Below are 13,482 nucleotides of genomic sequence, written 5' to 3'. Positions count from 1 at the left end.
AAATGACTTTTAGTAGAAGTCTAATTTAACAAGAATTGGAATTTCTTGTGTATGGTCAAGAAACAACCTGTTTATATATGATAATCTTAAAGAGTGGAATGGAATCACGAATTCCATCTTTAATAAAGAGGGTAAAAATGGGATTTTTGGAGATTTCTTCAAAGAATGGTCAAAATGGATCATGTAATGATCCAATACACTTAGAATAATAATTATAAAGTGTTTTAAATTGGTTTGTGACTTAAAGATTTGCGTATGGAAATGTATATCAAAAATAGTAAATTGGTTTTGATTTAAGTTTAGGACGCACATACTAAGGGTTAGTATGCGCTATGGAGGGGCTAGCACATACTAAGGCTTAGTATGCGCCATGGAGGTCTAGCACATACTAAGGGTTAGTATGAGCCATGGAGGTCTAGCAGACACAAACCATGATCCAAATCATGTAATTGTGTTCTAAGGGTTGTATGATGGTTTGAAGTGTCTATAGGAGTCCGGATTACTTACATAAGAAATCTGGATGTTCTGAATTCGGTTTAAGTGCAGTTAATTGCTGTTTAGCCCCTGCCAGGGACCATTCGGCAAATCTGCACAAAGCAGTTATTCCCAAGCAAGTTTCCCACCAAAATTAACTATACCCTTCTTTTTTTTAGAATCCTCTACAGGATCTTCTACAGATTTCCTCCACGGAATCCTCCACAGCTCAAACCACATGGTGTAATCCTCTACAGGATCCTCTATAGAATCCCCTCTACAGAATTCTCTACAGATTTCTTCTTGTTTGCCATTAAATTCCCTCTTATTATATAATTACATCATTTACAATATAGTACCCATAAATTCAAGCTTTTGTCGTTGTAGTTGTTTGTTTGGTTTTTGTTGTTTCTCGATGTCGTATAATGCTCGACAACCAAAGAGGCGCCGTCATGCTGATATGGTCGGTAATGTGTTGCCCAGTGCTGCATCCATTAATCTGGTTGCACCTGATATGATGTCCGGAGTTCATCGGAGTCAGTCCATGTGGTTGAAGTCTCTATATTAGATTGCATTAGTTGATGACATCAACTAATGGTTTGACTACACCAACTAATGACATCAACTAATGCAATCTAATATTATGACATCAACTAATGGTTTGACTACACCAACTAATGACATCAACTAATGCAATCTAATACTCTACTCGGCGCGCATCCGTGTTCTCGAATCGTGGTCGCGGTTCGCGTAGGTCTTCTGCGAGTCGTCCTCAACCTGTTGAAGACCGGTTTGGGCTTTTTCTACCAGCGGATGTTTTCATTTTCGGGCTTTTTGTTGGCCGTTCGAAGCATCACCAGCTGCTACAAGTTGACATGAATGCTGGTTTATAATGTCCGGACATTCTCGGTTCATGCTACACAAACATGGTAAAAATATACATAGTAACGGTTATGCTATTATAAAGTTGGCTCTTTGATTGCCTGTGTTTTGATCCCTATTTATAAAATTGAACTTTATGATTAGGTGTATGATTGAATTTGCTCTTCATGTTTAAAAAAAATCTGATTATATAAAATGATGTTGAAATATCAGTTTCTAATTATGTTTAAAAAGAATCTGTTCATATAAATTTTGCTCTTCAATAGCCGTCTTGCTAAGTGGAAAGTCAATCTCTTATCTTATGGCGAAAACTCGTTTTTTAATTTATTTTATGTGCAAGAAGCCAAATTGGACCCTCTGTATCTCATTTATCCAACCTCCGTTTTAGACACGGTCTGTTGCGTTGGAAAGACCTCACAACATACTACACAAACACATAAAGAACAGATTTATTAATACAAGTCACATACGTTTTAAATATGTCCAAAGTTGGCGAAATATCGTTTTTTTATTTATTTTCTATGCAAGACGCCAAATTGGAGCCTCCGTATCTCATTCATCCAACCTCCGTTTTGGACACGGTCTTGTGCGTTGGAAAGACCTCACAACATACTACACAAACCCATAAAGAACAGATTTATTAATACAAGTCACATACGTTTTAAATATGTCCAAAGTTGGCGAAATATCATTTCTTAATTTATTTTCTATGCAAAACGCCATATTGGAGCCTCCTTTGTATGTATGTATGTATGTATGTATGTATGTATGTATGTATGTATGTATGTATGTATGTATGTATGTATGTATGTATGTATGTATGTATGTATGTATGTATGTATGTATGTATGTATGTATGTATGTATGTATGTATGTATGTATGTATGTATGTATGTATGTATGTATGTATGTATGTATGTATGTATGTATGTATGTATGTATGTAGTCTAGCCCACCCAAAACGCAAATTTCAACCATTAATATCCCTTTCTTCTAAATGGTACAAGTATTTTGCAACTAACATCGTTTCTTCTAGTTGTGTCAAAAGGGTCTTCAAAGTGGCTAGTTTAACTTGTGTGGTTTTTTTTATAGCCACTTAATCGCACTCCATATGTTAAAAGAATCAATGTGAGATAACTAAAAAGTCAATATTTTTTCTTTAACTAAAAAAGACAATTAGAACCCCAATTTAGAAGGCTAAATATGACAAAAGAGCTATATGTGTCAAAACGGTCATCAAAGTGACTAGTTTTGCTTGTGTGGATGTTTTTTATAGCCACTTAATACCACTCCGTTTGTTAAAAAATCAATGTGAGACAACTCAACTTTGCATATTCCAGTCACCAAAACCAATGGTCTATTATGGTTAACTCGATTAACTCTTCAATTAAGGTTAATCTGGTTAACCAATAAACAAGATACCATTATTTTGAGAACCGGCCGGATATTTTGAGAACCGTTTTGAGGGGGTAAACCGGACCGCCGGTGGTAACGGTTCCCGGTCCGGCCCGGGTTTCAAAACACTGGCGTTGACAGAGTAACAGTGAGTCAGTGACAGTCTATAATAAAGACTTTTCACCATCCTCCATTTTGAATGAAGGAGCACTCTATAATACAATTCACATACGTTTTAAATATGTCTAAAGTTGGCGAAATATCATTTTTTAATTTAGTTCTTACTTCTTAGTCCCTTCCTGACAGCTTTTTTACTTCTTAATGTCCGCTCGACAGCCCCACTCTGGATAATCTTGCTCTTATCTACTGGTTGGCCACAAAGAATTTCCAATTCTGTACGCCTCTTCTTTCGTTCTGGTTTTGAAACTTGTTGTTGACTTTCTACTGCTTCCGGTTGTTTCTGTTGAATTTCTACTGCTTTCCTCTTCTTTCGTGTTTCTTTTGGTTTCTGTTGAGCTATTACTTTTCTGATTGATTCTTTCAAATTAATTCTCAAATCATTAACTTCTTTTATTCCAAAGCACGTCTTCCCAATCTGAAATTTTGAAAAATTGTTAGGGGCTGTTTAATGAGTGCTCAATAAACAATCAACACGTACCACATTTTGATATTTGTTTTCCACTCCTTCTGGGGCATGTTCAATGAACTTCTGAACAAATAAAAGAGCGTAGACACCACAATCAAACAAATTTGGCTAATGTGGAACCTGGCAGAAAAATCAATCACATAAATCCTAATTTTCCATTTCAAAACTAAAAAAAAAGAATTAAATTGTGTATTAGGTTTTAGACCTCGATGCTAAATACTTCAACGTTACCGAAGTCTGCGTTTGAGCAACCAGCTTCAACTTCTGCGTTTGAACAACTAGCTTCAACTTCACCAACTGCATACTTCGATTCTTCCTCCAAAAACCTAAAAACAAAGATTTAAATTGGTTACAGTTTTTCAACACGATATAATAATCATTTGGCTTATTTTTGTCTCACCTTTGAAAAAATCTAAAAATCTTATCTGAATTATGCAAACCAGGATACGAATCCATGTGAAGGAGAAGTGTTGAATTAACGGTATCATTAGGCGTACAAATAATGAGCACACTCCAATGAGAACTGGATAAAAGAAAATAAGTTGAATCAATAATATATCTGGTTTGAAATAGATTGTAGTTGAATGTAAATATTTTAGAAAAAACTTACGATTCATGGATTGGGATAACAAGATATTTTTTCTTTAAAATATTATCTCTTCCCCACCACCTTCTTACTTTCTCGAACGGACTTGCAACAATTCCCTATTCAAGCATGATAATCATAAATTTAGGGGTGATGAAAATACCCGAACCCGAATAAGCTAATTGTTGGATCAGCACCTCAGAATCTATTTAGGATTGCCGGTGAGATGAAAGTGTTAAAAGGATTGACCTTCAGCCTCAATCGATTTTCACTCATCATTGGGTTCATGAAGCGGGTCAGCCTACTTTTGAATGGCTTATTGCTTGGTGCAGCCACCCATTGAAAGAAATGATTCATAAGATAGTCAAGATCAGAAAAGTAATGGCAGGAGTGCAGGACAAAAATTCAAGCCACTTTCCAGCACTTGGTGGTCCAAGCAGCCCTAGCAGGGATCAGCACGTCTCAGTGCAGTGCTTCCACTCGACTTGAGGTCAAGTCGTTTCTACGGGCAGGAAGTATTGATAGAAACCCAAACCAGTCAAGTCAAGTCAAATCTTAAATTAAGTAACTCTTTAAATGGTGGAAACTAAAGGGGAAATGTCCAGCAATTATCCAACCAATCATCAAGCTGCACTCTTAGTATACATAGTCCTAGAGTCTTAGTCTTTTCCTATGTCTTGGTTTTATTTTCATTTACTTTGAAATATCATTGTAATCGGAGACCAGGCCCTCTCGAATAGGGCCGACTATCTTGTTATTCTCTGTTTTTATCTACTCAGAATTTTAGTTTCTATCAACGTGTGAAATATATTAATGGAAAAAGCTTCTTACTGATATCATCATATCAAAATGAAAGGCACACTTTATTTAACATCTAAATGGATTATGGATCACCAACTTGACCCGTAACATTAGGGTCGGGTATCATTATAAAGAACTGCGACTAACCTTCTCAGTGCAAAGATCTTTCTCCGCGAAATATCGCTGCAACTTCACGTAAAAAAACGTGTTGAAGATATGATAATGTGCTGAATTATCTTTCAACTTCATCTTTAGCTCACTGGCCAAAGGTAAAAGAAAAAACATAATTAGATTTAAACCCATACCGAAGGTAAAGGAAAAAACAGTTACACACATACCTAATGTAAAAGTTTATAACGTTATCATTCAACCATTTTTGAGGCTCAAGATCTTGAACAGAAAGGTGTTCCACACCCTCAATCTCATCATTCGCAACAGCAGCAGCAGATATCTTCTTCTGAGATTCCTGAATAGACTCATCGAGATTCAACAGTAAGTCCAGATCTAATAAATCTGACTTGGCCTTGATAAGATTAGCTACACTTTTCATGTCATTGACAATCTTATCTGCCAACAGTTTCCTTCTCTTGTTTTCCGAACCATTGTCAATCTGTAAAGTCAGTTACAAAGATCAGAAAATTTATAATATTAATAAAAATAATATAATATATATTATTTTCACTAACCATCCATGTCATGTAGAATTCTTCAATCATCTTTTCGTCGATCTTAGAAAAGTCTAAACTGTCATGGAACCCTCTCAAACTCATACAAAATAACTGTAAGAACAAAGTGCACCCGCCAATATTTTTTTCCGCCCCTTTCCCATCAACGAAATTCTTAACACCGTATTTTAGATCATTCATTGCTATAGTTGCCCACGGTTGTTTATCCAAACTGTTTGCATCCTTCACATAATCTAAATAAGATTTACTCAATACACCCCCCAGGGCAGGACACACAATGTAATGCATGGCAGTTAACATAAAGGTTTGTTTAGTAACATCCTCGTCATTAGTTTTTTTGAGTTCGTTTACAACATTCTTAATGGCGATACCTTTGTAACCTCCGTTCTTCGTAACGTTACAATATTTACTTTCAAGCTCAGCGATAACAGGATCCTGATTTACAGGGTCCTCTTCTGCAGAAAGTTGTGGTACAGCAGCGCCCGCTTCCTCCACCAAAGAATTGTCCGCTTCCTTATCCAATACAGCTTCACTTCCATCTTGTATACCCATGATTTTAGAAAAATCATCAGCTTTAATTTCGATGTCCTGGGTTTCCCTCCCCTTGCGTGCAATTAGGGTCGAATTCTTATAGTTGAAATTTCTAGCAAGTGACTTAACCATGTCCCTTTTTTGAGTTAAGCTTTCACTTTCCATCTTAAACTCTAACAGCTTTGCAAAAGGCGTTTTCTTTATAACATCTTCTTTCCAATCACTTAAACCTTCCACAATTGAAATGAAATCTTTCAACTGACACCTGTAACGGGTTTTTTTCGTCTTGCCATCTTTTGGTACTTCCACTTTCACGTAGTCAGGAAGCTCGTCTTTTTTTCCCTCTTCCTTCAATCGTTTCTTAGTTTTCCTAAACAACATGATTTTGGAATAAACAAAATATTATATGGAGTTACAAATTTAGTTTATTGTGCTGTCAAAATTGACATTGGATCTGCACATTCTATGAATTTCAAGACAAGTTCGGAACTGTTCTTTCAGATGGAATTTTTTACTAATCGGCTATTGATGTTCAAGTATAAAGATGAAAAAGTGAAGAAGTGGTTGGTTAAGTGGAAATGGAAAAAGTTAGTGGCTGGATACAATAAGGAGCATCATGTTTTAGATTACAACAGTTTCTTATGGTTCATGGAGCAGGGTGGTATTTTTAGTCATAAAGGATATTTGCATCAGCTTATTGTGTCAGTAATGGTTGAAGCCTCAACTTCAATGTTGTTCAAGTTTAGCACAGATCTCCTCACCAGTTTCTATTCTAATTCTAGATTCTCTGAGTGTTAATCGTGCTCATTCATCGAGAGATTGTGAGTACACAACAGCATAATAATTAAAAATGAGAACGGGATGGGCTGAACTAAAACAACCACTTTGGGTTGTTTTTTAAATTATATGGGTAAGATATTTTCCCTCAATGGGTCAATTAAAATTCCATCTAATATATTTTCGGGTAAAAACGGGTCGACAACTTCAAAGAAATGGATCAATGTAGGTTGGTGTTTTAAAGAAACGGAAACGGGTTCGGTTCGGATTGAGTTTCGGGCGGCCAGTACGGGTTTCGGCAGTTGGTTCGGATCGGATTTCGGGTAGGCACGGGTTTCCTCACGGGACGGGTTTCGGGCCGACATGAGTTTTCGCACGGGGTGAGTTTCTAGTCGGGACGGATTTTAGCACGAGACGGGTTTCAGTTCGATCCTTTATTTTTAGGCTCCAACTCGTTTAATCTCGGCTCGACTCAAGATTGTAGCAAGCCAATCTCATGGTTTGGCTACGTTACTCCCCTATCAGAAACTAACTCCCTATGTTCTTTAACAGTTGAAATTTTGGGACTATCTAAAACAAAATTTAGCATACAACAGCAACTGGTATCCACGTTTTGGTTTAACCAGTTCAATTCTAAATCTATGCAGTAACAATTCTCAAACTCCCTACACTTTGTTCTAACTCTAGGGCACAGATAAGGTAAACCGCAAGTGAAATGATAATAAAGTGGTGTATATGTATGTAGCTTACTTGAACAAATCATGGTGGAATGAGAGAGAGCTATTTAAAAACACACCCGGACCCATTTCAACCCGACAAAATTTCCCCTTGATGTACAATCTCTCTTTTTAAAAAAAAAAAAACCATTTTTTTAACCAAACCGACCCAACCCGACCCAAAACCCGTTCTGACCCGGAACCTTTTCAACCCAAACCCATTCTGACCCGAACCCGTTCCGACCCGAACCTAAACAACCCTTTTTGTAACTGACCCATTTTGACCCATGACCCAACCCGACCCGGCCCGACCCGTTTGCCAGGTCTAATTTTGAAGAGTTTTTTTTTTTTTTTTTTTTTTTGCAGTTATATATACTCTTTTACCTTTCATTCCCTGTTGTTAAATTGAACTCATAAAGAGTTCGTTCTAATATAAAAAGATTTAACTATTATTATTAATGTGAATCTATAAAACAGTGAGTTGAGAATAACAAATTTGAGGTTATGCTATGTAAATTTTTGTCTGAAGACTTTATAATGTGCAGAATGGGCGGGACACAGTTTGGCCACATGATCCTCGCACAGGAAAGGGATGACAACGGGTCGGGTTTGGGTCGGGTATTGGTAATCTCATACCCATACCCGTTTGAAATGGGTGAAATAAAAAAGAACTTAAAGAGGAACACATCAAACCGTTTGAAAGTCCCCGATAGCCTTTTGAGTAAAGTACACGAATAGTCCCTAGTCCCTGTGGTCGATCAAAATTTTGGAGTTGGTCCTTAGATTTTCAAAAGTACACGGATGGTCCCTGCGGTTTGCACTTTGTAACACATTTGATCCCCAACTTTTGCCAAAAGTACATGGATGGCCCCTGTGGTTTGCACTTTGTAACGCATTTAGTCCATAACTTGGACCTGCTGAAACCTTTAGATTTGTTAGCTGGGGACTAAATGCGCTACAAAGTGCAAACCACAGGGACCCTCCGTGTACTTTTAAAAAGCTAGGGACCAAATGCAAAATTCTGGTTAACCACGGGGACTATCCATGTACTTTACTCTAGCCTTTTTAATGCACACAAGCTCCTAAACCGTTTGATCAAAAAACTTCTTATTACTATTATTATTGCAGGCAGATATTGTTGATCATAGAAAACGTGCAACTGTTTTTAGTCGGATAACAGGCCTAGTTTCTGCATCACATGTCGTCGGAAATCTCCTAGCACGTTTTCTTCCAGAAGAGTACATTTTCGAAGTACAGTTATATTAATACTATCTATAGCATAATTAATAATACACAGTTTTTAGTTTTCTTACAATTTTTCTGATTGTAATTAATTCTGATTCAGGTTTCAATAGCTTTGTTAATCTTCTGTCCAGTTTATATGGCGTTCTTTCTCGTTGAAACGGTTAAATCAACTCCAAAGCTGGATCAACATTCATCTTATTTGAATAAAGCACTCACGGTTGTACAAGAACGTTATAAAACAATGAAATATGCTGTAACTATCGTGTTAAACACGTATGTGGATTTCAAGATTCACCATTGTGGTAGTTACTCTTTTGCTGTTCTTTCGAGCTGATTCTAACATGAGCGTTTTTTGTTTTAGTCCGACTTTGAGGAGCATTTCAGTCATTTCTTTCTTTTATGAATTGGGAATGTCGGGAATCAGCACTGTGTTACTGGTATGTTCTATTTTTATATATGTGAATTTATTTTTCTTCTTCTTAAGTTACATTTATCTTATATTGAATATATAAGTGATATTAGGTGTGTGTATTTGATCTGTTTACTTTTAAATTGGTCAACTTTGGATGTCAACGAAAGTCAAAGCAGACTGTTTTTGGATTATGAACTTGTTCAACGTATCTTTACAATTTTGGGCATATATATAGCCTATGAAACGGTACAAAAAGGTGGTTATACCCTTCTTTTAGGGTACCAGAAAACTGTCATAAGCGCTAAATAACAGCCGTTGACTTTTGTTTTCTGCCTTTGTGACCATTTATCTAATAATAAATACATAATAAACATAACCTAGTCTAGATTACATTCTGCCTATGTGTTTCAGTCAGAAAGCGAGATACAGAAGTGTTGTTTTGGGTTTTTTGAAACCTAGCTCGAAGTGGAATGAATACAGAGGGATAAAGGGGGAAGGAAGGAAGAAGAAGACGAAAGGGAAAGAATGGTGGAGCGCGTGTGAGGATTGAAGCTCTGATACTGCAGGAAGAGAGAAAACATATATTTTGTGTTTATGTTTAACTTTCTATCCAGCCCTTTGTATGTTTTAGTTAGAGTTTTTTGTTTTAAACCAAAATTGTGAGGAATTGACACCTATGATTAAGGGGTTGTTTGGCAACTTCTGAATAGTTAAGTGCTGAATCAATAAGAGGTCTGAACCATTAAGTGCTGAACCAGTAAGAGGTTTGAACCATTAAGAGCCTGTATAATGCCTAACCGTTCAGAGTCAAATGTCTGACCACAATTCAGATTAGAGGTCTTAACCATTCAGACTTTGTATAAATCTTAACCATTCAGAGGCACATGTCTGAACCATTCAGACATCTGCTCGTGAAACAAACATTAAGAGGCTTATTAAGAGGTAAACAAACAGCCCCTAAATTAGGGTCGCTGGATTAAATGCATTCCCTGTTTCATTTCCATCCACCTCGCACGATTTTTTTCATTGTTTAAACTTTACCATTTTTGTGAAAAAAAAATAATTCACCGTTATTTTGTTTTTAGTTTTCTAAATTTAAGATTCTCATTTTCCTCTTGTATGATTGCACATGTTTAAAATAACAAAAAAAAAAATCAAATTTTACTAATTAAAGTGATGTAATAGAAGAGGTTTTAACCTATTACGTATTAATAAGCTAAAAGTCCATTGTATCCAACGACTTGTTTTGTAGTGAATTCTTATTGTTTTTAGTTTACATTTAAACATATTTGTGTTGCAAACTTTTTCTTATTGTTTTTTTTTCACGTTTAAGCATATTTGTGTTGCTTTCTTTTGTTGCCGAGACACGCCTCATCTATATCACAATTCACAATAACAATTAAAGAATAAAACTAACCTGTGTATTCTGGTAATTATGAAAGCAGTCTACTCCACTTGTAACACGTATACGCAATGCAGAAGCATCCGTTCCCCATCTTTAACGTTTGGTTCTTCATCGATGTCGTGTATGGCAGAGTACATGATCCGAACACTGAAATTATTGAAAACACCAATTTCTATTAGGGTTTATAATGTTTCAGTCGTTGTCATCGGTGGGAAAGTAATGAGAACTGGTGGGTAAATGTTAAGTGGGCTGCTAGGGGTTTGTGAAAAGAGGGTATTTGTAAGAAAGAAAATGTAATATTTTAATTTTTGTTTTTAAGTTTTGTGGTAGATGAATATAATTAAATTTTCTTTTATTGTTTGGTGATGCAAGTTTTGTGTTCGGTGAATGTAATTAAGTTTTCATTTATTGTTCGGTGATGAAAAAAAAAAACCTAAAAAGCAAAACCGTAAATGGTTGGATGCCTAATTTCACATTTAATATGTAACTGGTTCGATTATTAAATGAGTTTGAAATACTGTAATTATTTCCAAAGTGCATAGTATAAATTGTATATATTTGATTATTCATAGATTCAAGAAATGAACCATTTTAGGTTTTTTGATTATTTATGGATTAAAGAAATAAACTATTACAGGTTTTGAAGTTCAATTATTAAATGGGTTTAATATACTGTAATTATTTCCAAAGTGCATAGTAAAAATTGTATAAATTTGATTATTTATAGATTCAAGAAATGAACTATTTTAGGTTTTTTGATTATTTATGGATTAAAGAAATGAACTATTTTTATGTTTTGAAGTTCAATTATTAAATGGGTTAGAAATATTGTAATTATTTCCAAAGTGCATAGTATAAATTGTATAAATTTGATTATTCGTAGATTCAAGAAATGAACTATTTTAGGTTTTTTGATTATTTATGGATTAAAGAAATGAACTATTATAGGTTTTGAAGCTGTAATTATTTCCAAAGTGCATAGTAAAAATTATATAAATTTGATTATTCATAGATTCAAGAAATGAACTATTTTAGGTTTTGAAATACAGTTTTAAGTAGCTAACGATATACTTATATGTTTGATTATATTTGAAGTAAATTAGTTGTTTATAGTGTCATCTTTCTCTTTATTTTTATCCTTAAATTGGTTAGACACATATTGTACTCTTAACTATGTCTTTAACTTAGCATGTGGCGACAAAGCATAACCAATGGAAACCACGGGTGAGCATCTATCACTCAACCCCAATAAAACCGAGAAATAAACACGGACTGACCTAAGCTCAGCCCGAAATAACCATAATGGGTTTCGTTCTCTGACCTAATAGCGTACGAAAACCGGCTTCGAGTAGTTCGGTGATTGGTGGGGAACTTGGTAATTAAACAGGGTAAAGTACACACTTTTTTATCCTTGTGTTTAGGGGAAAATAACAAACTTGGGTCTTAAACTTAATTTTTACAGATTAAGTCTCCGAAAGAACTACTTGTTTCAAATATGGTCCCTGAATTTAATGGTGTTAAATTGGTCAGTTAACATTTGGCCATAAGCCCAGATAAAATCCACCCCATTTGGCCTAACATGTCCTGCACACCTCCATTTCTATAAAAGAAGGGCTAATCCTCTTGTTAGAAGACTCCACTTTGACTATTGTCCCTCATCACTTCATCTCGATAGATATTCACTGTTAGGCCTGGCAATAACAACTCATTTAATTTATTTTGGGTCATCTTAGAAATGAAAAAAAGGTCACAATGAGCCTAGGAAATAAGTAACGATGAGTCAAGATGTGTTTTAAATTTTTCATATAAAATTAGAAATGGGTCAGGATGGGATTTAAGTTTTAACCAAACATATCTGGGCAAACCTAAAAGTCACTACAACAAAAATGGCTTTTTAGGACCTTTTCTGTGGGACGCTTGTAAAAGAGGGTCCTAAAAACTATTTAATAAGACTAATGAACTTTTGGGGTCCTTTGATAATATACTCTACTAGACCGGTGTCCTAAAAAAAACTATTTAATATGATGGATGATTTTTTGGGGTCCTAAAGTCATATAATTTAAAAGTGTTATAAACCAAACATTTTAGGCCTAACTCATTACCTATGGGCTTTAGGGTTTATAGCTATGTTCATCTATATATTGTAATGTTGAATAATGAAGAAGTTAGTTTTATCCCTGATTCTCTTTGGTTTTTATCACGTTATCAGCACGATTAACTCTCTACTGGGAATTCTACCAATCTTCAACCATACAGATTCAACACTTTTGTTCATCATATCCTAGTACACATATTCATAATCTCTACTCAATGTTCTATGTTTTCCCTGTTATACATACATCTCCAAAGGATGGATCACAAATTAAATTTTTACACATTGGTTATTAAAAAAGGGATTTTCATCCCCTCTATTTTTCAAAGGTGGCATTTTACCCAAAATTTTCAATTATTTTTCAAATCAGATTATTATTCTCATCCTTTGGAACACAAGACATGCTTTTCGATCTGGGTTTTTCGAATACTCAAAATAGGCTTATTTTTGTGCTTTTTAGAACACAAGTAGGGTTTATAGTTCTTATAATATAGAAACAAAATCTCTTAGAGCACTCGGGGCGGTCTCGTTATAAAAGTTCATCACGCGTTGAATGCCCACGGAACACCGCCGCCTCTAATTTTTTCACGCGTTATTTATAAAACGCGTTACACCCACAACGCGTTGAACTTTGAATTTCAAACGTTGGAAAATGACCGTTTGGGTAATTTTTTGACCGTTTGATGGTATTTGATCCATTTTTTTTATATCAATCCAACATATTCCAATACAAAAACTCAATAAACTCTTCAACTATTCTCACACTCAATACAAAAAATTAAAAAACTCTCCAACTCAATCTAAATAATTTTACAAGAAACATGGAAGGTTCAA

At 35.2% G+C, this 13,482-nt stretch overlaps 1 protein-coding gene and 1 long non-coding RNA gene across 2 annotated transcripts; both read right to left on the bottom strand.

Moving 5' to 3' along the window:
- Positions 1-2,560: 2,560 nt before the first annotated feature.
- On the bottom strand, positions 2,561-3,501 carry LOC110927560. Its single transcript, XR_002585722.2, has 2 exons — positions 3,410-3,501; positions 2,561-3,346 (listed from the first exon to the last, which is right to left on the bottom strand). It is a non-coding gene; the product is annotated as an uncharacterized LOC110927560 (long non-coding RNA).
- Positions 3,502-3,596: 95 nt separating this feature from the next.
- LOC110931270 lies at positions 3,597-10,806 on the bottom strand. Its single transcript, XM_022174671.2, has 7 exons — positions 10,569-10,806; positions 5,471-6,371; positions 5,123-5,394; positions 4,932-5,043; positions 4,008-4,102; positions 3,798-3,920; positions 3,597-3,723 (listed from the first exon to the last, which is right to left on the bottom strand). Exons 2-7 carry the CDS (start codon positions 6,164-6,166, stop codon positions 3,597-3,599), a joined length of 1,425 nt encoding a protein of 474 aa, XP_022030363.2. The 5' UTR covers positions 6,167-6,371; positions 10,569-10,806.
- Between the last annotated feature and the right edge of the window lie 2,676 nt (positions 10,807-13,482).

The sequence above is a fragment of the Helianthus annuus genome, chromosome 3 (genome assembly GCF_002127325.2).
Source record: "Helianthus annuus cultivar XRQ/B chromosome 3, HanXRQr2.0-SUNRISE, whole genome shotgun sequence".
In the NCBI taxonomy this organism is placed as follows: domain Eukaryota; kingdom Viridiplantae; phylum Streptophyta; class Magnoliopsida; order Asterales; family Asteraceae; genus Helianthus; species Helianthus annuus.
Note: the sequence above shows the minus strand (reverse complement) of the source record. Positions and strands in the feature narration are given on the sequence as shown.

What these genes read in the sequence shown, in the direction of transcription:
- LOC110931270 (XM_022174671.2), bottom strand. Translation starts at nt 6,166, where the DNA reads ATGGAAAGTGAAAGCTTAACTCAAAAAAGGGACATGGTTAAGTCACTT. An exon ending in GTTATCCCAATCCATGAATC is followed by an intron (nt 3,921 to 4,007) that starts GTAAGTTTTTTC and finishes TCTTTTATCCAG; the next exon opens with TTCTCATTGGAGTGTGCTCA. An exon ending in ATTTTTAGATTTTTTCAAAG is followed by an intron (nt 3,724 to 3,797) that starts GTGAGACAAAAA and finishes CTTTGTTTTTAG; the next exon opens with GTTTTTGGAGGAAGAATCGA.